At 36.5% G+C, this 26,925-nt stretch overlaps 1 protein-coding gene across 48 annotated transcripts in view; it reads right to left on the bottom strand.

The window, feature by feature from the left end:
• Positions 1 to 26,925, bottom strand: part of LOC119771469 (receptor-type tyrosine-protein phosphatase delta-like) — a 601,694-nt gene that overhangs the window by 54,486 nt on the left and 520,283 nt on the right. For 24 of the 48 annotated variants that reach the window (XM_038267465.1, XM_038267464.1, XM_038267466.1 and 21 more), the window contains 7 exons: positions 17,437 to 17,625; positions 15,461 to 15,469; positions 13,103 to 13,120; positions 9,359 to 9,469; positions 6,367 to 6,378; positions 3,709 to 3,978; positions 386 to 967 (listed from right to left, as the gene is read on the bottom strand). In XM_038267465.1, coding sequence (XP_038123393.1) covers positions 386 to 967; positions 3,709 to 3,978; positions 6,367 to 6,378; positions 9,359 to 9,469; positions 13,103 to 13,120; positions 15,461 to 15,469; positions 17,437 to 17,625 — 1,191 coding nt within the window. The remainder of the gene's footprint in view (positions 1 to 385; positions 968 to 3,708; positions 3,979 to 6,366; positions 6,379 to 9,358; positions 9,470 to 13,102; positions 13,121 to 15,460; positions 15,470 to 17,436; positions 17,626 to 26,925) is intronic. The other 24 variants (XM_038267455.1, XM_038267457.1, XM_038267486.1 and 21 more) reach the window with 5 other exon arrangements.

The raw sequence follows: 26,925 nt of genomic DNA, 5'->3' as shown, positions 1-26,925 counted from the left end.
GAATGGCATGCTTAATTTTTTTGTATTTGCATGATTTAAGCCCTTCTGGTGGAACCTGAAATCATGGTCTAAACATCTGGCGTATTTCATGTATTTTTAATAGGTACCAGAATGTCAAACGTCTCACTAATGTCCATTCTGTTTTGCTAAAGCAAGTAAAAACTGACTAATGATTTCACAACACCTTCCATGCCACACCAAAACTGATCTGGCACAACATGGTACAGTACAAATAAAACTATTTAGTTGTTTGCATTTCCCTTTAACTTTTTTTCTATGAATAACTCTTTTAAACTAAAACATTTTGGTCTGGAGATGTTTCAGGATTTAAAACCTGATTAAAAGCTTCAGCAATCTCAGGAGAAAAAAAAAAGAGCAAACCCACCTCCAGTCTTGGCGATGATTTGCAGCTCAGGAGACAGCGGTCCATCACCCACTGAGGTATAGGCCAACACTTTGATGTAGTAGGTCTTATTCGGGATTAGACCCTGGATAGTGACAAAGTTAGTACCCCGAACTATCTGTTTCTCCCAGAGGTTAACGTGCTGGTTGGAGTCCATGGTGAAGTACACCCTATAACCCATGATCTGGCCGTTGGGCTCCTCAGGCTCATCCCACTGAATGACTGCAGTAGTGGCACTCATCATATGACCTCGGACCTGCCTTGGCGCAGTACTTGGTGCCTGCTCTGCTGTTTTGGCCTCGATGCTCTCGCTTGGTGGCCCTCGCCCAATGTTGTTCACAGCCACCACTCTGAACTCATAGTCAGAGTAGGGGCTCAGGCCACCCACGCTGTACCGGGTAGTGGCCACACCATCTATCTCCTTGTACAGGTCATCTGAGTACTTGGACTTGTGCTGGATTATGTAATAGGACACTGGCTCAGGGTTGCCAGAGTCCCAAGTCAGTGTGATGCTGGTGGCAGTGCGCTCTGTCACAACAGGAGTGCCAGGAGCTTTGGGTAGTGCTGCAATGAGAATTGTAAGATAAATAATAATAAAAACACATAACACAGCAAATATCAGAAAGTTTTATCTCTGCAATTTATTGCAGACACCACAGACTCTTGGTTCGTCTCTGTTCAGTATTTTGCAGAGCTGCTGTTGACACTGTTAATCTTTAGATTTCTCTTTATCACTTTAATAATTAAACAGGTAAATTTATTGCTTTAATTCTCTGCACTGTGGCGCACAGCAAAAGATATCAGGGCTGTAGATCGTGTTTATATGCCATCTGAAGCAGACCACTGGGGGAAGCCTCTGTTTCCTGTTATATTGTGAGCATCTTTATGTTTTTCCTCAGAAAAACAAAGCTGTGAGCGTGTTTGTAAGCTGGAGTCAATCCCTTGTGTGCATGTGAATGCAGCCGTGCTATCTAGGCTGTCATTCTGTTATATTACAAGGGACAAGTGATTACTATTTCTCCACCAAAGTGTACAAGCTATTTTTATACCCCTCCTTGTAGAAATTGCGAGCTTGTTACTTGCTAGTCTCTGTCTGACAGATAAGCGCAACACTCTAATCTTAAGCTTGTATCATATGCACCAAGCTTGGTGCCAGACTTTGTCTAAAGCTTTAGGAAATGCTAAGAAAGTGCCTTGTCTTCACAGTAAGAGGTGGGTAGGTGCCTGACAGTTTTTTCTACTTTGAAGTTTTTTGAATAACAAACACTAGCTGGGAGATGCACCGTTTATAGTCTTGGTACATAAGTGATACAAAAATTCAGAAAAAAACATCTGATAGATCCTGGGCAGGGTTTTAACAACTAAAGATGAGTTAAGGTCCTAACAGCAACGATTTGACCCATTCATTCTAGAGCAGGGGTGCTCAAGTCCAGGCCTCAAGAGCTACTATCCTGCAACTATTTGATGCAACCATTTTTAACACACCTGAATCAAATGAGTGGCTCGTTACCATGCCTCTGCTGAGCTAAATGAGGGGATTGAGCCTTTAGATTCAGGTGTGCTAGAGAAGAGATGCATCTAAAAGTTACAGTATGGTAACTCTTGAGGACTGGACTTGAGCACCCCTGTTTTAGAGGGTTTTAGAACTAATATCCTCCTAAAAATATACAATAAAAAAGTCAAGAATAACTCCACCAATATATGGTCTTAATAGAAACTTTTGGTACCTCTTTGATGTAAACACAGAAATACATTTTTTGTAGTTTAAATAAGCATGGCGGCGTTTTCTAATGATACTGCCCCGTGTGGCCAAAACAAAGAACTGCAGCATTCTTTTGCTTGTTTCAGTATCTCACGCTCATAGCTGACTTTATAGAGACTAGAGATTTTTTCACCTCAAATAAAGTTCTATAGGAATATGCACTGAACTACTCTGCTTATCAAACAGTGTTTTAGTCACAAAAGGGTGAAATAAAAATGCTGTTTTAAAGACATTTTTCAATAAAAATTTACAAAATCTCTGCAGGTGTTACTATGTTTGATGTACTTGAGCTAAAACAAAATATTAAAAGCAGAATTCACAACCCCCCTTTGGTATCTAAGGGGTATGTAATAGGTCTATGGACAATTGAAAATAAATATAAATCACATTTTCTGCATCAAATATTGTTTAGGTAATATTATATACCAATTTAGTTCTATTTCGACCTTTCAAAATGATTTTTGTGCAAATGTATTTTGTAATAAAATGAAGGCAGAATCGACTGTTGCACATTCCTGTGGAGTTGCATCATGTAGTATAAATTTTATAGTGATTCGTTTCAGTTTAAAGGACATTTGTGATAAGAGCGACTGAAACACAATTGGTTCAGTTTCACGATCAAATGAAAGCTCTAAGCTTATAAAGCTAAGGAGAGCCTTTAACAGGCGCGTTTTGCCCACACAATATTGACTGAAATCGCACTGAAATATATTAACTGATTTTTTATATGAATCATCAAAAAAATCCATCTGAACGGAGTTATCATGCTGGTGTTACTCTACCACTACTGAAAAGGGTCTAAAAGGGTAAAGAATATTTGTTGATGTGGGGAAAAAAAAAAACAGATGCCGACAGATAAAAGCATTCATTGCTAGTAAATTAAATACGACGTGATTGAAAATATTACAGATTTTTCAGTATTGAAGAAAAAACGTTTGTTAACCATTTCAGTGTCGTATTAGTTTTATTATCTTTAATTTGGATTGGAGATAAGAAAGTAAAAGCTAATCTGGAAAGCCAGATTTAGCGACATCTAGTGCTTCCTACCAAAGTCTGGCCTTAGCCAATCACAGCAACAGATGAGCCAACAACGCAGGCCTTGAGAAACCACAACATCTTATGCTAATATACTCTTGCTGCAGCTCTTGTTTTGGTCGCAGCCATATGTCCAGCCCTAAACCATACTAGTGCATCGTTATTGGCCGACCCGTTTTGGGTCGAACTGGACAGTTGAAAAGTCATCTAAAAGTTGAACCAGGAAATTGTCAAGGTGAATTTTCGCATGTTTGTGAACACACAAATACTGTAAGGTTTAGGCTTAATGGTAAGGTTATCAAAATGCAATATTACTAATAGACAGAACTTTTCTAAAAAAACTTAAAAAATAAAATAAAATTCCTTCTAAAATTTTACCGATATAAATCAGCCTTGTAGAATCTACTCTATTTGCTTTGATCTGACAAGTATGTTTACAACGGCTAATGAGTGATAAAATTGAATATGCAGTCAGTAAAACGATGATGTAGAAAGAATTCATGTTTACCTTTAACTGTTATCTGGGCAACAGCCTCGATCACACCAAGTGTTGACATAGCAACACAAGTGTAATTAGCTGACTGACGCACATCGGTAAGCTCTAAAACGTTCCGTCCTATGGGCATGTCGTCCTCTGGGGTGAGGTCCTCAGCGCCCAGCATCCACTTGACGTAGGGCATGGGTGAGCCCACAGCTACACATGTAATATTCACGCTGCCCCCTGGCATGATCTCATTGTCTGTCGGTGGGATGGAGAATCGGGGTGGGACTCGCCGCACTAAAAGGAATATTCAGCGTCAGAATTCACATCAAGAATAAAAATCAAGGTAAAACATAAAGAATCTTTTGAAGTGTATCCAAAAGAGGAAAGGGATTAGAAAAAGACAACTTTATCATGCAAATAAGCTTCTTTTTTTCTGTGGGATTTAAAATGAAACAAGAAAAACAAAAAAATGAAAATGAAATGTAAGCGCTTTATTGAAGCTGTAAAGTAAGCGGGGAATGGGTGAACACCAACATGGTCACCGTGCACAAAGCATTGGATGATATTCACAGATGTTCCAGCTAGATGTTTTCAATTAAAAAATGACACATAGACATACACTATAAAAAACACAACAATATTGTGTTTTCTTTTTTCTCTTAAGCATTTCTCTAAGCAAAAACCAGGCCTATGAAAATGTTATGCATTTCACCTTTCAAATTAGTACCTCAAAAGCTTTACAGCAGTTTATGCTGACTTTTATGAATTTTAAAACCATCTTGATGCATACAGCAAACAATCATGTATGGATAAGCCAAAAATATTTCACAGAGGAAATGAAGGTTGGAGGCAGTTTAATATGTCCTGTGTGAAACACTTAACATAAAAGAGTTTCCAGTCAGAGTTATAGTCTGACACAGACGTAAAGCTACATTAAACTCAATATTTTGTAGGAGTTTATGTAATTTTTATGGTTTGTTCTCTGCATTATTTTCTTTAAGAATGAGCCACTGAAGATGCAACAATGGCTTTAATAGCATTGACTTAAACCACTATAAGATGTGAGATACGAGCATCTTAAACTTAAATGTTTGATTGGATTTTAGCTTCCTTCTGGTCAGGCTGTTGGCTTTAAGCCTCCAGGAAAAAAACTAATCTATATTTCAACCAAACACAGATCCAAGAGTTATCTTTGCAGGTAAGATGTTAAATGTTTCTGTAATCGTGATGGGAAAGAAAGGAGAATTACTGTAATATGTGGCCGAAATACGTGTCAAAGAAAGAGCAGTAGACACTCAGGACATGTGTCAATGTTTAAATGACTCTTCTTATCTTTTTACTGCGATTATGATTCCTTTTTCTTTATTATGAATACAGTTTCACTGCAACAGTGGATTAAAATGACAAATAATCTGCAGAAGAAGAAGATTAAAGCTAGACAGAACTTTATAACAATAATGGAAAACGTTGATTGTAAGGACTTTTGGAGATAAGAAAAATTAAATCATGCAAGCAAAGAATATTAGTTTTTTGAAGGCAAAATAAAAGGCTTTCAAAAGCAGGATCAAAACAGCTGTAAATATTGGGTATTATATGGTCTTGGTAGTTCAAACAGGGTTAAAAGAAAACTTAAAAAGGAGACTAAGCATGCTTTTTTCCTGCAGCTTCTCTCGATTTGGATTTGTCAGCATTATAAAAAACATATTGAAACAGAAAAAAACAAAACAGACCAGCTTAAAGGAAAGGTTTGTATTAACAGGCGACCTTAGCATCGAGAAAGAAGCATCTGAATATCTTTTTTTCACCTATAATGTTGTCTCGTCTCTGCTTCCCTAACCCAAGGATGCATTATCTTTACACAGCTATAATGTTGGTATTTGCTTCCTGCTGCCAAATCTCAAAGCCTCTTCTGAGGAGCAGTCGGCAGCTCTCTGGAGAGGAAATCGAAGGGGAGTGCCTGCATTATTAAATACAACATTCCTCTCCCTCAATATTTAATTAATATCCAATTGGATTGCGCTCCCCACAGACATAACATTATCCTGCTCATTTGAATATCATTACATTTGTCAAGACTTGTGGATTAGAATCTGTATCATCATTCTTTCATGGCCTCTCCAGCAATGACATCCTCATCAAAGGGAGTGTATATTCTCTGCGGGTGCGATTGTTTTTACAGCTTGACGTTCAATTTTAGTGTCAATTCTTGAACGGATTTTTATCTATGGGAAATAATGTCTGAAGAGATGTTTAATGTCTTTGCGCAGGATTAGTCAGCTCTCTCCTCAGGGCCGTATTTCCTGCAAACTAGGAGTAAACTCAAGCAGGAACACTCTCATGGTAAGATGCTGGGGGTCAGATGTTAGTAAGTGAGCATGCAAACAGTCAAACTGATGCAAATATCAACCCTCCCACCATTTCCCCTCTAGGAAGCAAACATGCGCCACCTGTTGAACAGTCATGCATTCTGACAAAGAGCAAGAGGGAGTCTCAACAGGAACAAGGACACTGAATATTCAGAGAAAAACAAAACAATATGCTGAGAGACAAATGCAAAAACAATGGAGGAATTTCCGTGACAAGGTCTTGAAAATGAGATTTTCCTTTCTTGTGATGTGGTGACCGAGTGAAAATTAACTGCAATAAAATATAACTTGTTGAAGAAGTAAAAAACACACCAACCTTCTCGTAGCTCTGAAGGATGTAGGGGTGTGGATGCAAAATGAAATAAGGGAAGGAGAAAAAACAAGGGAACACAGAGAGTAAGAAGGCCATGTTTTAGGTGCTCAAATGCTCCGGAAAACATTTAGGAGAATGTTTTTTTTCCCTCTAAGATGAAGGGAGCCCCGTGTATCTCCCAGAAGCCAACAGTGACACCTTAACAGAGCTGAAATGTCTAAAGAAGAATTTACTTACTTGTTTCCTATGGTGCATCTAAACCAGGGATCTCAAACTCCAATCCTAAAGGACTCATGTCCTCCAAACATCCTATGCTTGATCATCTCTTAAGCATATGTACCTGCTCTGGTAGCACGCCAATGACAAACTTAGTTGATTCTAGTATGTAGAGGCAAAGGCCTGTGAAGATGTTGCATCATACCATCCTGCATGGACCGAGATTTGAGACCCCTGCTTCAAGCCATGTCGATACCTTATCGGCAGAAATATATGGCTATATGAAAATCTAACATCTAAAAATCTGTTATAATTGATGAATATATGCTTTCCACATGGTTTTTTAATTATATTAGATAAGATAGCTCTAGACCAGGGCAGTTATAGGAACTGTTTCTGCTTCCTCATCTGCTTTCGTACTGCCAGAAGATTTCATTGGCTGTTTAATGGTTAGTTGATGGTCATTAGGTACTTCAATCACAATCAATCTACAGTCTCTCCTTTTATACCCACACGTCTTTATGGCTGTTTGATTGAGGTATTTCACACCAGACGGTGGAAAGAACACACTTGTCATCAACACTGGGAGGAGTTTGAAGCTTTTAGTGATATAACAGCAGTGGAGAAGGACAGGGGGACATCAGTTTATATCTGTGTATGTTTGCATAAAAAAAATTGTATTTATGAGTCCTACTTTAGACTTTATATTGATGAAAAGTCATTTTTTACATCTAATTTTTAATGACTTTTGTAGTCTTTATGACAAAATATATTGTGGAAAGCATTTACTCTGTTGTTTCAACTCATTTAAAACCACTTAGTAATGTACTATGTCTATGTTTTATTTGAAAATGAATTTGAAGATCCATCTTTAAGTAACACACTTTGTCTTATTTCAGCCTGAATAGAATTCTTGCATCTGCCGTGATCAGCAGACATAAACTTTGTTTTACGCATTCTGTTGGTAGTTGTACAGACTACTAACAGTGTCAGTTTGTAAAAATATGGTGGGCTGTTTTAAAATTATTATCTTATAGACTTTTCTGTCACTTACTAGGAGCTTGCATCTGTACTAGTAGGGCTGTGTACTCATGTATCTATGAACTAAGCAGTGAAATCAGAATATTTCTACAGCTTTTTATCACCAGCTTAGTGAAAAGCGTTCATACTGTATTCAGAGCACAACTTGTGTCTCAGCCCTCTTGGAATCTAATATTATTTGCGCATCTCCACACTCGACGTTGGACCTCTCCTCTTGCTTTTTGGACCTTTGCGCTTCTTTACCAACTCGCTCAACTTCTCCCATAGACGTAATATATGTGTATTGCTATTCCTTGTTTACTCATTTTGAACTTTTCCAATATTGTACATTGACTCTTGTGGTGTTGTTATGGTTAATTTACACAAACAAGCTTTGCTTACCAGGAAATAGAGCAAAAACAAGTTATAAAACACAGAAGTAAAATATACCAAGACAACAGGGTGCTGTAATTTAATTGGACAACCTCTGCATGCAACCAGAGCGATCTACTGGTTTAGAAATTCATGAAGTCATAAAGCGTGAATAGGCCTCTTTAAAGATGATTGTACGATATTATTATTTTTTTTTATAAGTGTGTTAAACATCTTAACCCTGTTCTTAACAAAGGCACATCACTGCTCCATCTATGTAGTCAAGAGAGATAACGTTTGCTGAACATTGTTTCTCGGAGCCTAAATAGAGCAAAACAGCCATTGCACCACAACTATCAAAAAGTTAACTCCTATATCTTCCGTGTTGCAACTGAAAGAGACACCTTTGCCTGAATGAAATTGACCAATTCTTAACTCTTCTTCTCTCTGGCTCACAGATATCCCAAAGGTGAGCACAACGAGACAGGGGTTTAGTCATAACCACCTTGCGGAAGATGCTCCATTTTATAGAGAAAAAAAAAATCTGTACGTAATTCGGAAGTCGGAAAATGTGACACTAATATCCCCTACGACTTTTTATTGAGCTAGACAAGTTCATATGGATACAGGCCATTAAGTAGAAGGCTAAATAAAAAATAAAAAACAAGATTTTAAACTGAGTCAAAAGTTAACAAGAACCGTGGGACTGCGGTCCAAGAGCTTCTTTAACAAAAGAAAGGGACAAATATTATATAACTATGATAACATTTAAAAAAAAAATGGGTGTACTTTTTTTTTTAAATCTCAATTAATTCTCTAATTTAAACTAATTTAAGGTAAAACTAAGGAATAGCAAGTTCTATTTGACTGGAGAAAATTATAACTTGATTAAAAGTTCAACAGCTCTGTTCTGGCAGCTGCAAGAGCAACACTGTACGGTAATAGATTAATATTATATTTTAAAAAATATCTGCAGAAAAAAAATTAATGCAGCTTCCTGACTGTTTTAAGTTGCATTATCAGGTGCTGTAGAGAAAAAGTGGATCACTTCACAGCTAAGGTCTTTCTACCCCTTCCACCAACTCTAGTAGTCAGCTGTTTAAAGCAATTAGTAGATAAATGCTGCAAGCAGTCTCATCACTGGTGCTGGGCATGGGATAATCAACAGAAACGGACCAGAAACATATAGAACAGGTAATGTAGGTTCAAATTAGTGCAGGTAAGTCAAGTGCAAGGAACAGAAAATAAACTGTAATAGAACATACTTACAGTAGCCTTACAGCACACGCCCTTTGCAGACCATGTATCAATTTAAACACTTCTTATCAAGTTTTGAAGGAAATGTTACTCTAATGCTCAGCTAAAAAAAAAAAATAGTGTTTCCTACCTCTGACGTAAAGATTAGCTGGAGCGGAATAGCGAGTCCCATCATTGTTAGTTGCCACGCACTCATACTTCCCCTGGTCCGGTTCCTCGCTGTGCTCTATCTGCAGGGCTCCTAGTTGGAATAACAAATAGGGTAACAAAACGCATGTGGTCAACTTGGATTTTAAGTTAGGTGATTTATCTTCTGTTTTCTCCTTTCATGTCTGAGGTTGACATGTAAGTTCTTGTTTCGGAATAATTAGATTTAAGACTTTATCTCCTAATGTTTATCTTATAACTTAAGTAAAATGTGAATTCCTATTGTGGAAGGACGGCTGCAAATCGTAATTTTGCAAAACAATATAAGTAATATTATATATATCATCAAGGCTAAATAAAAAATAAATAAATAAATAAAAAAAAAGAGCAGAATAAAAGAGAGAAAAAAAACTGAAAGAAAAAGTCAGAAACTGAGTACTCCCCTGACGTATTTAATATAAATGATTTATTTTATTAATTATCTTCCAAGTAAAAGATGACTTGCATAATCTAAAAAAAAGAGCTAATCTCAGTGTGAATTAGGCATGGGGTGGTTTCTGGTGTCAAGGTATATCAAGGTTTTAAAGTGTTGTCCTTAAAAGCAGCTGGTGATGCAAATTCAGAACTAAAACATTGCAGAAAAAAATAAAATATAAATGAAAACCTAAACAAATATAGTTGTTTGCCAATGTCTTGTAATAATGGTGCAGAATCTGAAGGACTATTGGTAAAGACCAAAAAACCTTAATAAATATATAAAGACACACGTTTGACACCAGATATTTAATTATGTAGGATAAAGAGACCACCAACCATTGTCTTTCTCACTCTCATCTACCAAGACCAACCCTTTTGTTTCAGTTTTAGACCAGGTAGGTAGGCCTACATTACATCTACATGCCAGTATTCTGAGAGATATAGAATTGTTACTTGAGTTGACTCAAAACCAGTTTGTAGGCTGTCTGTTTAGATCTCTCTAAAAACTTTCTGTGGATTTGACAATAGGACCTTGAGAAGGCTATTCCAAACCATGGACAATGTTGTTCACTTTGTAACTAATTTGGTGGTTCCCTTAAATTCACTGTTCATTCAGAATGTATATTTGAGTCTTTGAAATGATGCTCTACGATGGACTGGTGACCTCACCATTAATATTCCCCTAAATTATTGCTTCCTCATGATGCCCTCCCACAACATGATGCTGCCACTTCCTTACTTCATAGCTAGGATGGGGTTCCCTGGCAGGCATCCCCCTTTTTTCTACAAATAAAAATGGTCATAATGTCCAGACCCTTATATTTCAGTTCAATTAGACCTCAGCTCATGTCTTCAGATATTAATTTAGTTTTTTTTTTTCCTTGAGGGTCTTTGGACTTTTTACCTTTTCGATTATATTTAAACAAGTATTGCTTCTGGTTGCATTATGACCTTCTCTTGGCATCATCATCATTAAGTAGTTTGCTTTTTTTATCTAGTAATGCACTAACATTTCCCAACTAAACACTACTCTATAAAGCATAGAAACATGAAAGTCTTAATGCTGACATGATGGAACAGTCTACTATACTTTTGTGAACAGAAGAACATGGCACCTTCAAAATTCTGAAAATATTATTTGAAAATGAACCACAGTAGCAGCATCTAATATGATTTTTCTGATATACTGACTTGTTATTTTTAGATTTCTCTATTTTTTCACACAAGGAAGCAGTGTTTTTAAGTGGGGTTGCTCTAACTTACATCCACAAATGCAACACATATTAACTTACGTTTTCAGATGCTTATAAAGCCAGGGAATTCTCATCCAGATTGTTTAAAATTGATTAATAATAGTCCCTGTATTTCTTCTAAAATATTGAAATTGGTTGTGATAGGTGGTTGTGTTTCTTTTAACACAGAGAAAGTAAATATCTGGTTTCAAATTTATGCAAAATGTTGCAAAAAGAAACCCATTTAAACTGCATTTTGCATGCTAGCTTGTGGAGTAAACAACAACCGATAGTTAAAGTATTTTAGTTTATCTTGTATTTTTATTAAAATCTGGGTAAGAAATGTAAAAAAATCCAATAAAAGTTAAATGACACCACTAAAACTGTTGAAGTCCCATTTAATTGCTGCTACAGCAAGAATAATTTCTGCAATTTTGTACAGACATCTTGCTTAAATACCTTGATACCAGGAAACCTTGATATTTTACTAAAGGTTATGACACCGTGTCATACCGTCCCATGCCTAGTGCCAACAACATTAAAAAAAAAACAAACGGCCAATTTTTACTTTAAGTAGGAGGGGCAAGCCCATCAATATACAACATGTCACTCAACTGGTCATTATGGGAATGGGTGATACTGTTTCAGGGAAACATGGATCGAACAAAAGAGGTTTACAGTATAAGAAAGCAGCGTAACAAGGGAGGACAATTTAAAAAACAAAACAAAAATAAAATTTAGGTGTGATTTTCTTAGCATATTCAATCACAGATCAGTTGTAATATTCAGCCTACAGGACAATTTGGACTTCACCTGAATGAAGTATGTTTGGAAAAAGAAAAAAATGGCAGCTTATGCAAAAAATATTGCGCTGCTCAGATTATCTGGGAAAAAAAAGGTTTGTTTGATTATTTATGTCAGGAAAAACCAACATATAACCCTCTAACAAAAGGTTTGACATGCAAATCTTGGCAAGAAATGTATGTCGACACAACTTACAACCTTCTGACACCCTTAGCTGAAAAATAAAATGCAATTGTATTAGAAGACAAAATTCAAAATACGGCCTGAGCCAACAAGAAAATTTAACCAACCACTGCTTTAGCTTTTGTTAAGCCACAAAAAGACACCCATAAAAATCCACAAATGGGATCAGCAGTGTGGTGTCACATGACTCAAAGAAAAATGGCTTTATGCATCAACAACTCTCCCGCTCCATGTCACACGGCAAAAATGAGCCAATCAGGTCCTCGCCAGACTCTACAGTTTGCCTTTTCCCCAAACCCTGAAGAAAAAAAAAACAAAAAAGTCAAAAAAGATAAAAAAAAAACAAGAAAAGTAAGAAAAATAGGTGAAAGAGGGAGGTGGGAAAAAAGCACCGTGAGAAACTTTATCAAAAAAGTGGTTGTTTGGGCTTTTTTGTAGAGGTACAGGAGAGGAAAGCAAACAGAAGAAATGAAAAAAAAAAAAGTTTGCGAAGATAGAAAGAAGTCTTTGGGAGGAAAAACGCAGAAGGAGAGACGGTGTTGTCTTCAGCATGATTCCACAGCATCTGTGCATGTTTTTTGTGGGTTTTTAGTGCTGAACAAGAAACAGCTAAGGGGGAAAAATGCTTGGTTGTTTTAGTTGGACAAAAAAGAGGGACACATGATTGGCTATGGCCAAAAAGGAAAAAAACAAAAACAAAAATGAGCATTAAAATATAGTTTGGAAAAAAAAAAAGAATCGTCATTGTATATGCTTATTAGAGCCAGGGCAAGCATATCACAACTGAGCTAATAAGAAATAAGAAAACGATTAAAAAAAAGAACACAAAGAAGTAAATAATGCATAAAACACGATAATGAAATACAATTTTAGTCAACCAAACCAAGGACAAATAAGGAAGATGGGCCAATATGAACAAAATGGGATTCAGTCTTTGTAAACAGGACAAAAATGGGGATGAACGGATGGCTTGACAGCAAGAATGAATTTGTATTATTTTCATTCTGTGAACGTCAGTTCAGCACTCTTACCTCTTATTGGCGTACCACCTGGGTGGATAATATGAATGCAAATAAGATTGGAAAGAAGAAGCATTAGTACGAGTAGATAGAGGCTGGGGGCTTTGGAAGAAGAATCAAATTAGATTTAACAGGGTACGTAAATAAAGGTACTACAGGAAAGAGACAGGAAAGAGAAGAAGAGAAAACTTTTTCTGTACTCTATTGGCAGAGAAAAAAACAGGATTCATCATAGAAAAATAAAGTCAGAGAGAAGATCTTGTGCAACACGTGGGGGAAGGTGTTTTTTTTTTATTAAAGTGGCTTCTGAAGATCATCTACTGAAGGGGAAAAGACTTTCAGGACTTTGAAAATGAGACTGAAAGCGGACCTTTGGGTTTGAGCTAGAGGCAAAGCTGGCTGGCTCCCTAAAAGCTCTGTAGGACTTTTTCATATTGAAGGTGTTGGTGTCAAAACATTAAAGAGGTGGATACGTGAGTGAGGAACAAACATGTGAGGACAGATTATTACTCAGGTCAGTATGCAACAACGCTTACAGTGCTATGAAAAAAGAATAATTGCCTCCATACAGATTTCTCCTGTTTTTGCTTTATTTCCGTAACCTCTTTTAGATCTCCGTCGAATTTTAAATTCAGACAATATTAATGTGAGTAGATACAAAAAGCAGTATTTAAAATAAAGATGTAATCTCTTTGCAGAATTGGTTTAATTTTGGTATATTTATGAAGTTTTATTTGAGGCCAAGCCACAATTTCCAGAATATATTTAAGTTTGGCCTTTGACTAGGCCACAACACAATGTTCACTTCAAAGTCTCTTGATCCATTCAGTGGATGACTTGTTGGTTTTAAATGTATAACTGTCCTGACACAAAAAGTCAAACATTGGTATTATAAATATTTTAATACCAATGAAGATGCATTTTCCTTTAAGATTTTAAGGAGAGCAGAATTTACGGTTCTTGAAAATATAACAAGTTTTCCAAGTCTTGAAGCAACAAAGCATTCTAAGATTTCTGGGTATTGCTGTGACCCTTGAATCGAGTCAGTGAGGTGGTCTTGGCAATAATTTCGGTAGGCAACCACCACAGAGAAGGTTCAACACTATTTTGTCTTTTATATGTGGTTCTCAAGAAGTCTTAAAGGTATAGTGTAGAATGTTCTTTTTCCGGACGGATCATCAAAAGAAGTGGTTTTTAATTTTCAATCATTCTGGTGATATGTTTACGTAAGGCAGACGTACATGCTCGTCCCGTTAGCTATCCATTTCTGCGCATGCACACTTTCAGGCGTATAATTGTGGTGGGCTACGGTTTCAGACAGGCGTTGAAGCTCACCTTTCTCACCACGGTTCTTTAAAAATGGCCGAGGGTCGTAAGAGAAAAAGTGTCTACTAAGTGTATTAGAAGAAAACAAAGATATCAGAAGAGAGAAACAAGACCGGCGATTTTGGGAGATTCTTTCACGCGATGGCATACACTGAAAGCACAGTTTGGGCTTCCCACTGAGGCCTTGGCTGTGAAGTTTCTACTCGACAGGTAAAGTTTGACATGCTGTTTGGAGAAATCCATTTCACATCAGTGCCAGTAAAAGTTATCTACCTCTATATGAGCTCAAATAGCTTGTAAAGACAGCACGCATGCTTGTGCATGCTCTCGCACGCGTTTAATCGGCGTTCCCTCTCAGAAGCAGGTACAGGGTTGTGCATGTGCATTTTTTGTTTTTTTTTATTTGGTGAGGGCTGATAATTTAAAAAAGTTGAGAAAATCCTCCACTTTACCTTTAATCTTTGCATGCTGTTCCCTACATATTGATATTAGTTTCTCACTGGTTCTTGAATATCTTTAGATAACTGAGATCTCTTAGACTCCTTAAATCGGTCAGGCACATTTTACATTAGTGGTTTCTTGATTCCAGTCTTTGGGACTTGATTAGGTACGGTTGTGGCTGTAAGACTTCAATAAAAAAATGTGAATCAATCACAAGTAATTCACTGCTTTCCATATTTACTCAGATTATCTTTGTCTCATATTACACATTGTATGAAGAGCTTAAATGCATCTAAATGTGACAAAAATAAATCAAAAACAGGGGATATTTGTAAAGGGCAAATACTTTCTCACAACAAAGTAGCCTTAAGCTTGAATGTTAAAATCTCAAGATAAATGGTATTAAAGCTGGCAGTAGTAGTAAAAGCAGTAAGACAGTTAAACATTGTGAGGGTAAGGGGAGAGTGTGTGTTGGTTGGCTTGTGTGGTTCTAACCCTGACACTCTAAGCTATCTGTTAGTAAAATGCATGCCATGCATTTTAATAGTTGTTGGAACATGGAAATTAGTGGGGGTGATGTGTGCTTTGGAGCTAAGCACTTACCAAAGGATTCTGTAGAATTTAAAAATATAGAGAGAAGAAAGACAGCATAAGAATTAAGATTATACTCCTCAAGTACGTTTAGTTAACAAGGTTTGGTTAATGCTTTAGCAAACTGCACGTGAATCAAAAGTCGCACGTTAGAACTTAAGGTTAATCTGACAGTTCTACTGAAGGAAAAGAAAAAAACAAGTCAGGTTAAGACGATGAGTTAACAAAGAACAGCTGTGAAATCTGTGAAGATAGGTGGTCAAATAGGGACTTCCAATTCAAGAAGTTGTGCTATCGGGTTATCAGCTAGACAGCATTTATTAAGAATTAGAATGAGTTTACTCTTGATATGATACATAAATACAAAACTGGCATTTTAACATTAAAGCAGGGGCTACAGTGCCTTGCAAAGGTATCCAAGCCAATTTTAGTCACTTAGATTTGCTGCATTAAAATCACAAACCTAAACAAACTGTAGTAGCATTTAAATGATATACCAAAATAAAGTAATACATAATTGTACACTACTTTCACATTTATACACATGATTTCTGGAAGTCTGTTCATCTTCATCAAGTCTTTTGTATAAGATCTACAAAAAATTGTACATCAAGACAAAAAGTGTTAAAGTCAAAACAGACTGTTTGGGGGAGAATCTAAAACGCCAATTTCAAGATTTGCTTGGTTTGTAAAGGAAAGCTATGTTTTTACACTTTCAAGCTTTCATCTCCCTCAGTCTTTACAGGAAATAATTACTGGGAACAAACATTTCTAATAACGCTTTGCAGTGTATATATATTAAAATGAGTATGAAAGACGATTGCGGGTTAAACAAAATTGAATCTTACTCAAACTAGAAAGGTTGCACAGATACAATGGCATCGCTTACCATCGAGCAGGGCTTCGTCAAGAAGGGGGCCCTAACTAGTAACAGTTAAAGAAGCATTTTATAGACGTGCAGAGTCATACCCTGCCACATCATTACATCATAAACATGTTGAATGTGAATGATGAGGCATCAATGGCTCCAGCTTAGTCAAGATAATACCATGTCATTCTAATATATTATATTCAAATATATTTTTGATCTAAACAACTCCATTGCAGGTCTGCCAAAGTGTAGCCAAATCATCATAGCATTTAGCTGCCACCACGTTTCTCAGTGGTTATGGTGTGAACAGACTGACTGTGCTACTGTGTTGATCTATCAATTCAAATCCTAATAAAAGAGACTCAGGTTTGTGGTTTTAAATGGACACAATTCAATAAAGTTTAAAATGTTTTAAACATTTACACGGCACTGTATAGAGTTAAATAATGAAGGGGTAAAGGGGAAAGCTTTGTGAAGATTTACGCACTACTGTGGCTGATGAGTCTGAAGATATAAACTTTTTTTCTTCCTTGGACCTTTTTTCCTCCTAAAATGCTCTTAAAGCAAACATCTATTCAAGGACAAAAATATAAGGAATTGAAAAAAAAAAAATCTCTGTATTTTTTCCCTACTTTAAAAAAATTCTACATTAATCTGTGGATACTAAATGTGGCCAAATGTTTATTTAAAAAGTGTAACTGATGAGGAAAAAATGGATCTTAAAAAATACTGCACCAATGCAGCGGAGAGTAAAATCAAGGTGAAGGAGCAAAAGAATAATTGTTGGTTAAAAAGTCACAGCAGTGAGCAAGGTGGGCAGAGGTTAGGGCAAAAGCCAGCAGACACAAAGGAAAATCTCAACAGCACATGACAACACTGGAAGACAAAGGAAAAGCATAAAGACAGACAACAAGGGTGTACAGCGAGTAGAGAACAGGAAATACTCCAAACAATGGCATTACCTATAAAATGAAAAGCCAAATGAGAAGTTAAATCATGGCAGGAAGAAGAGGATGAAAGAGCCGAGGATAATGTGGGAGCAGATCAGATAGAAAGATAAAAAAAGAAAGAAGTCTCCCTGTTTTTGGTAACCAAATTTTCAACAGAGGAAACCTACCTGATCTGAGCTGCTTAATGCGTCCGTTGTTGTTGGTGGTGTTTACAGGGAGGAAGTCTTTAAACCAGGATATGTCTGGGTCGGGGTTGCCACTGGCGGCACAGAGCATGGTGGCGGTACGTGTTCGCTCCACCACCTTTAACTGTGGGCCCATGTCTATGGTAGGGAAACCAGGGGGAAGTTGGTCCTCTGTAAAACAAGAGAGAAACATTGTTTAAGGATGTCAGAGAGAATCGGATGCTGGTCCGATACCATAACCATACTGTAAGTTATTTAGGGTGGAAAATTGTAATTGAGACTACAGACTAACAGAAAATTCAAAAGAAAAGGGAAAACATCCATAACAAATAACAGTATATCAAATTGTGGCTTTTCAAATTGTTTTTCTTCAAAATTACTGACATGTGACTAAAAGATACAAATAGCCGATTTATAGATGAATTACATGTAGAGGTACCATTTAAACTTTGAGTTGCTTAAAAAATGCACAGCGAAGAACATACAAGAGTAACAAGGACAATAATTTGGTTCATCAAAGCAAGTCATAGTAGCATTGATGACACCTTGGCAAGTGACAAGGTAAACATTTGCATAATGAAAACAATTCTGAAAATGTTCTTTTACAGATTTCCATAAATTAGCTGATGCCAACTAGCTCCTGTCTTTGGTACCACCTTGCAATATCAAAAGCACTTTTAGGCCATGGAGTGTATAAACTGAAGGGAAAGATTAAATATACAACAATGTCTTTTAATGGATAATGGGTCTCTACTGCTTGAGAAATTCATTTACATTTCGTGTTTGGTTTAGGAAAAATGCAAAAGGCTAATTTAAGCCAGCTGTCCAGCAGTAAACAACAACAGATGAACAGAATTGGTGCTACATTACTATCAACTTAATAAAACCAAAGAGAACTCTGTTCACTTGAGTTGTTTCACTGACCTCAAGAGATCTGAATGGCACTACTCTAAACTTTAGAAACCTTGGAATACCTCAACACCAAGAACTGTTTGATTATTGGAATGTTAAGGTAGGCTAGAACAGATCGCCAAGTGACACGGTGCATCTGTTTAGACTCAAATGAGGTTCACTGTACAATGTAGCCTGCTAGCATTTCTTTATGCCAGCTGTATCTGGGAATACTATTTCAACAAGCTTTTTACAGATATGCATAGGGCTAAAGAGGGCAACTCATACATGTTGCATTACTTTTGGTATCTCAGTGGACTGATAATACTGTAGCTTGAAGAGATGAGATCAGACTATGCTCAAGCTTAACAGCTGCAAGTAAAAAACACTGAGGATAGTATCTCATTTGTCTAATTCTACAAGTCTAAGTTTATTTTGGCTAAACTGTGACAATGTCAGTATACAGACTGGGAAATTAATACGATAATGTATGTTTGAAACCTATGATATTTTAAAATCTTAAAACATGAAGTCAGTTACATGTCATTGAAAGAAGCTGAAATGACACAAGGTTCAGCAATAAGGGGTTATTAAATTAGCAACTAACTACTTAGAAAATGTAGGTAAATGTCTTCCAAAATGTCTTTCTGTAGTGGCAGCATCCAAAAGAAAAAGTGACGTGGGGCAGAACTTTGATGTTCTTTGATGATGGCAGGTGGCTGCGCTCTGTTGTCTAAGCTGTCTTGCTCCTACCCATGTCTCAATTTTCAGATTGAACAGAGCCAGCAGTATGTCTCACTGCAGGCTGAGATGTGAATGATAACTCATGGGGCCACTTTACTCTTAATGTTCTTTTAGCAAAACAAAGCAGAAACAAAACCTTGAGCAGCTTTATTTGATGCTTGACACTCTTGGGGAGTATATTTATCTTGAAGCAAGCACTGATCTTTGAAATGCTGCAAGTGTTAATATTCCAAATGCCTCTATATCCCAATTTGCCAAATGCCTGCCTTTCTGCAGCATTAGCCAAGTGTTAAAATCCGAAACAGGAACTTCTTATTCTGATTGTCAACAAGGCTTATGCACACCTTCAAGTCTTCTTTTTCCTGCTGTGATATGGCTAATTAATATCTACCCGTGCCTTCGTAAACGGCACTATTTGTTTTTGAAATTTGGTTGTTCATTAAATTTTCATGAGGAGTCATCAGTTTCCAAGTCGCTTTGAGATGCCATATATTGCACGCAGCAAAACAACAAACATGGCAGCCTTCCAATAACGCCTTTGGTTGTCTGGCGTGGAAAACCACCTCTGCGGATAAATCCCTGAATTAACAACGCATTACAAATTTGTGACTTCATACTGAACTGCAAAACTTTCTAAAGCAACTCTGTGTCCCTGCCTGAACTGCTCTGAAACCAAAAATGTTTCTTGAATACCACCTGTAAATTTAGATGATAAAAATCTGCTACAGTTTTTGTCTTTTATTTCTTTATTTTATTTTTTTGCCAGATTTTGTTTTCAACCTAGTCATCTTAGTCATCTTATATCTTATATTTTCAGTTTTAAGGTCATAAATAATGCACTCAAAGGACTTTCTCTTAATTTAACCCCAATTTATAAGACAGACAATCAGTTATTTTAAAGTTTTCTGATACTTTTGCTTTTTTCATCAGCAAACAGCATTTATTTTAGATACCAACTTCAGTTGTAGATATGGATGATATTGTTCGCCACCCAGGGCATCATCTTTTTAGAGACCATTGCGGTTCAGAGGACAGTTTTTTTTCAAATGACTCAAAATTGGAATAGAAAGGAATTCATACTTAAAAATTTCACACATTTGAAGACATGTAGACTGCAGTTGATTTGTTCTAATATTTAAATAATGAAATATTATATATATATATATATATATATATATATATATATATATATACACACACACACATACTTAGGTAGGTTAAATGCAGAGAGTTCATTTCTCCAGTGTGAGATCAATAAAGTTCTATTATTATTATTATTATTATTATTATTATTATTATTATTATTATTATTATTATTATTATTGTTGTTATTATCATATTATATATCAATATTATCATATTGGCATCATATATGGCATTAAGCTTTTCCCAAAAATAAAGTACGATTATATATCTTACATTTCATGTCCAGACAGTAAAAAAAACAACAAACACACACAAAAAAACAGAAACAGCTCTCATAATTAAATAGCTAAAAATAAATGAAATACAGTAAGCCTGTAAAATGCAACCTTGTTAATCCTGAAATAATAGTTGAAGGGAGGCTGTGTATTTTACATATCTTCACTGTAAAGCAGCGTGACCTCGAAGGAGAAAGCAAACAGTAAATAAAAAAGAAAATTTGACTTTCTATATTACAGAGGCATTTAAAAAAACATTCAAACATCCCAATAACCATGGTCAATTTAGTCTTTATTAAGTCCAAAATACCTTATTTCAGAATGTGGGGAAAAGATTCAGATAATGTTTAGCTGTGACCAATAGGACAGGACGGTGCTATCAGAAGCACCATTCTGTGGTCACATGATCCTGGCGTAAAGATAATGATGTATTTCACTTGCTCTGTGTTAAAATTGTTCTAAGCAACTCTTCATTCAACCTTTCTTAATATCTTTGACAAACTCAACGACTGACTGTGACCTCAGCCTTGAAAAAGTATGGAAAGTATGAAAAGTCCAGCAGATACTCCAACTTTTCAGAAAATAATAGAAAAAAAGCAGATTGCAATCAAAAATGTTTATAGTTTTAAAAAAAATAAACTATCTTTCATCACCCATCACTGACTGAAAATAAGTGCTCAATGTCATATTGTTTTAGCAACTATTACCTGGTTGAGAAAAAAACTAGAGAGGAAAAAAAAGGACTGATTCTAGGGAGTTCCTGTCCCTGCAGTCTATTCAAGGTTACAATGATTCATAAGTGTACATGATCAAACACAATAGCCAAAAGCAGGCCTGCAAGCACTGATGCTTGTTGAATTTGGTAATAGAATGTGACAATCCAAGCATTTGCTCTAAAACTGCAATGCATTAAAAAACAGTGCTTAGGAAAACTCCAAAGCCTAAACGTGGGTTGTTTCCAATTAGTAAATAAATGGGGAACAGTTAGAAGTTAATTCTATTCATTAAAAGATGACTTGGCAATCTTTTTAGATAAATATTCTAGAATTCTATCCAACTTGTAAACAAAAGTTCTTCATTATGCCCATCTTGTCCTATATGAGGCTGGTTTGCAGATTTCACACTGCAAATTAATATGACTCAAGGCACTGCATTTACAATTAATGGGCTGGAAAAATACTTTTTATTCTTTTGAATGCTTTGCAACTTAGCCCAAAAACTTATTTCATTCCTGCTTTGCAAGCTCATCCTTCCTGAAGAATTCACTATGTCGTAACATCAGCTGTTTGGCTTTTTAAATACTCTTTTTCTTTTCTTTTTTATCGCAGATTGCGTGATTTAGATTAAATACATTTGTTTTCATCTTCTCAAGCTGGAAGTAGCCTTGTTTGTTTTTTGTAAAATTAAGACTGTGAAAATAAATAAAAGGCAGTGAAATTGAATACATCTGGAAGCTTGCATTATTATTAACAAGTTACCTAAACAGAGCTCCAGCAGTATTGTCCTTAGATGGCCTTAGACTCAACCTAAATCAGATTAATCGCAGTTTAATCACAAGCGTTGTTTGTTTTTCGAGGAAAAGTTGGGATATTGACAAAGCATTAAAAGTAAAGATTGAGATCATTAATCAAGCCTGGGCCAAGTGCTTTTCCCCGTGTGCCATGTTTGCATTTTCAGTAACAATTATAGGACCGGTTTCCAGCTTAAATTAATTTTTCACAGAGGACCAGCTCCGATAGGACCACTTCAGGAGCTATGAGCTGCCTTGTGCAAGGGGGAAAAAAGCTCAGTGGAATGTGTTTGTTTTTTTGGTCAATGTATTTTTATGTGTTGACAAGAACTGACTATAAAGGTTGAATAAAGGTAAATATGATACATTTTCAAAAGCTAATACACGCAGTGTGTGTTCCCTTCTTGACCACAAATCAGTTATCCTAAGATATGAGACAGCCAAAACTAAGACATTTTGTCTAAAAATACAATGTAACATAATAAAATTTTAAGATAACACAGAGAGTCTTGAATAATAGAAATGAACAGCTTAGCCACCAGATGTTTGGACAAGAAGCTTTCCCACAGCTTTGGTCCAGACGTGTCCTTCTACTCCCTTGTAAAGGTCTGCCAACTTCTGTGATTATTTGCCAAGATCTTCAAAAACGGCCCAAGTCTGACCTCTTCTAAGGCCAGTTTGCAATGGAAAGGCCTCATCTAAGCCCAAACACTCAGGTGCGTTCACACCAAAAATATGTTCTGGGAGTCAAAGCATCTGATTTACATGCAAAGTCTTTGGCGGACAGTGTCAAGCAGCGTCGAGAGGAATCAGAGCGTCTGGGCATCCGAGTGTCGGAGCATTCCTGATGTCTCGGCGTCAGATCTTCCTAGCGTTCCACTCTGACGTTCCGAAATCTAAACTTTTGCAGCTTGCCTGAGAGCCTCAACCAATCAGAATAGCTCATTAAGGTTTTTTTTAGGGAGACAAACAATACATACAAAATAACTATAAAGGTTTAAAAAAGAAAAAACAGGAGAATTGATTGTTTTGTCCAAGGAAAAGGAAAATGAACTAATGAACTATGGCAAAACATTTAATAAATACAGAAATTATCTAAAAAATGTTTAAACTTGCTAAAGAAAAATATATTCAATTGCATATTCTAGTTCTTGCAGTTTTACCGAAACCTTAAAATAACACGTTATATTCACTTCCAGCCGCTATGAATGGCAGAGGGAAATCCCCGACAGGCTGGCCGCTTCAGAGAGCTTTTGGTGGGGATTCCCAGCGCTGTCGCTCACTGGTATGCTGGAGGTCCGCCGCTCCGAGCAAGAACTGTATATTTTAGTAGAATCATAATCCTGATTAACTAACTGCACAGATGATGTTTGCAGGAGGATTTTCTCACTTAAAAACATGTTACAACTATTTCTCCCAACTCATCAGCTGTTCTCTAGCTTGCAACGACAGAGCAGAGCAGATAAACTACCAGAGCACAGAGCGTCAAAGAATCTTTACCAGTGTTTGACCCAGTGTCCCAATGTTAACATTTAAACAGTTTTGATTCCCAAATCGCAATCCATGAGAATGCACCTTTACAGTCAGTTGATCAGATCTGGATGCCGTTTCTTAGGATTAGGGGAGGTTTACGCTAAACATCCACCAACTACCTACATAGCCCACATTGCTAAGATGCCAGTAGCAGCTGCGTTATGACCAATCCAACAGCATTGAAAATTATCCTTGAGGAGGCCATTTTGAAATTGATTTGAACTGCAGATGAAGGGATGCAGGACATAGTGGTAGGTTTTGAATAAAGGGAAGGATAGACAAAAAAATTGGATACAATTTCGCCAGTCTTGTGTGGAATGGTTTCTTATAATTGAAAAATAATTTAAACTTGAAAAATTTTAACTGTTGGTGAATTCCTTCAGGACGAACAAAACCCATTTGAAGGGCACAAGAATTCTTCTTTATGGTCAGCAACATTTAATAGACTATATTTAACGTGGCGTGTGCACAAAGGCAGCCTATGCACTATATGAAAGTCATACCTGAGAGGTGAGATTAACACGACAAAAGGTAAAGAGTTCTTACATATTTCCCTCGATTATCCTATTCTACCTTGCTGAGAACTGCTATCTCAAGGACATTCTCTAAGACAAGGGCAATTTCTGCTTTACAGACCCATACTGTATATTCAACAATGGATCGACACACTAAATGAGATGGAAGGGAAAGAAATGCTGAAGTCACCTTCTAAAGAAGTGCTGAGCACTGGTGCTTGATATAAAAAGACCCCCAATGACAATTTGCACACATTAGCCACTGCCAGGCTATCAGGCCATATGAGTGTGCAGTGCCAAGCATTTGGACGAGTATAAAAAGGACATTGGCTCAAAAAGTACCTCGGTGAGCAGATTTTTCAGAATATGTAAGGCCATTGGACAGAAACACACCCCATTAGCAGATTATATCTATTGATCACGTTTACAGAAATATGAGCATAAGTGAAATCACATTTTCCTTGTATGACAAAGGGGGCCATTGCAGTTATCCAAGTCTTGCTTGAGTGCTACAATAAATTCTGTACATTTTGCAATTATAATGCAGTTGTCACCGGCATCCTGTTTCAGGGTATACATGGAGTACAGGGTACCTGTTTAGCAAGTGAAATAAAAAGGGAGTTTTCTGCTGTTCATCAAAGTATCACAGTTCAAATTTGTTTAACATATTTGCTTTGGTTTATATATTTTGAGGTATATGGTGGAAGTCAGCTGTTGCTTTTCAAGATGATACAGCAAAATAAAGATGAAATTTGTTATAAAGAGAATGCATATCAGAATTTCTACTTGACTTAAATGAAAAAAATCAATCCCCAATTATGGCTTTAAAGTTGATCAATAAACTTTCAAATTAAGCATGATAATAAAAAAATTTTGCCTTTGAATTATTTTCAGTCAGAAAAAAAAAAAAAAAAAAAAAAACGCTGTGAAAGCCCCATCCCATTTCAAAAGATTGTGATGGCGGAGTTATGCTGTGGGAAAGCTGCTCTAAAATAAGGGCAAAATAACTAAACTAACAATAGGAAGATGGATAGAGCTAAACAGAGGCCAATCCTTTTAGGGACCCTTTTAGATGCTGGAAAAGACCTGAGAGTTGGGCTTAGAGTGATTTTCTGGCAAAATTACAACAAAGACCATAATGGTCTAGTCAAAGTCTAGCCCGATATACAAATAGAGAATCTGTGATGCCACTTGCAAATTTTCAGTCACACTTTTTTAACCTTATTGTATGTGTTTAAATGACATTCTCTGAATGTGTCTAGCTGGTTGAGACAGACTGCTGCAGCCTTGCAACTAAAATGATAGCAAGAGCAAGTTCTGAAAATGATGAACTCATTGGGACTAAATACAAATATACATCACTCTAATCTGATAAACAGAAAAAAAAAAAAAAGAAGAAACCTATTCTTCTAGACTTCGAAATTATGCACTCATTTGTGCTGGGTTTTTATATAAAATACATTGAAGTGGCTTTCATGTGACATATTGGGAAATGGTTAGAAAGGTATAAAAAAATTGTCAGAGGGAAACCTACTTTTATCTAGCCACCACCTAGGATATTAAGGAGCTATAGAAAATCTATCAAAAACTTGCCTTTTGGAAAAGGCAAATGATTTGTCTGTAATAGATTATGCAGCTAAAATGAAACATTAAATCATTTTTAAGTGTATGTATCCTCATTGTAAATGGTATCCTATATTGACAGATCTTTTTGACAGTATTCACACAGTAGAATAACATAAGGAATTTAAAAGCTGTGTCTGCAAAGTCAATAAATTCATGTGTATCTTTCTCACATTTTTCTAATTCAGCTGGAATACATTTGGTGCTGCCAGATATTGATGTCCTCCTAATCTACTTCTGTGTACACCTTTAAATAGAGCAGACTGGACAATTTATCTGCAACAAGTATATTGATATTTACACAAGTTGCTTGTGGAGATGTCTTTACAACATTCTGCCGCACAAAGCAATATAACAATTCCTTTTTTATGAGACTGAAAATGCATTAGTCTCCAAAAATAACCCAGTAAAGGGAGTCTGAGAAGAAAACAAGCCTTTGTTGCAACAAATGGTTAGTTTCAGAGTTAAAAAAGAAAAGATAGAAAAATAAACAAACCGTTCTGGTCACATTCTGGCTTTAGTTCTGTGGTTGCTGCACAAGGATTGGATTTGATCCGACCTTTTTCTTACCAAGCGGAACACGACTTTTCACCCCGCGGTTGAAGATATTCTTCAGGGAAAATCCCTGCAGGCCGTAATAAGATGTATTTGTTGGACCTATTTGAGTGGATACAATCTGCTCAAAGAGGCTGTCACAGGTCACTTGCTGCGGAACGAAGGGGAAAAATGTGTGTTGAGACGTATTGTTCTGCCAGTGTCCGGCCAAAAAAAATGTTGGAAGAAAAAAAAAAAAGAAAGAAAAAGAATTGGGCATGGGATGTCAGAAATGACTGATGCACAGATGGTGTTAGATGGCTAAAGATTATTTTCACCTAGGTTCAAATCAATACCATTCTCACAATCTTGTAAGTTATCTGCCAAGGAAAACAACATAAAAGAAGTGAAATGCTGCTAAATATTATCTTTGAAGTATGACAATGGTGCTTATTTCTCTGAGCCTGAACCAAATTCATTTTCTCAACAAGCACATGGTATAATTTGAAATTTAAGTGTGGAAAGTGCCTCTTAAAGCTACAGTGTGTAATTTTCAGCGACATCTAGCGGTCAGACTACAGTCCGCAGCAACATGAACATCTCCCCCCCACCGCTTCTCCCCCCCAACAGTACGGCGAGCGTTACGGGACAAAATTTCTTCTACGACGTCCACATCACCTACCCTCTCAAGTGATGAGGT

Source organism: Cyprinodon tularosa, unplaced genomic scaffold (genome assembly GCF_016077235.1).
Source record: "Cyprinodon tularosa strain WSP-4 unplaced genomic scaffold, ASM1607723v1 ctg674, whole genome shotgun sequence".
Classification (NCBI taxonomy): domain Eukaryota; kingdom Metazoa; phylum Chordata; class Actinopteri; order Cyprinodontiformes; family Cyprinodontidae; genus Cyprinodon; species Cyprinodon tularosa.
This window is presented reverse-complemented; position numbering and strand designations above follow the sequence as displayed.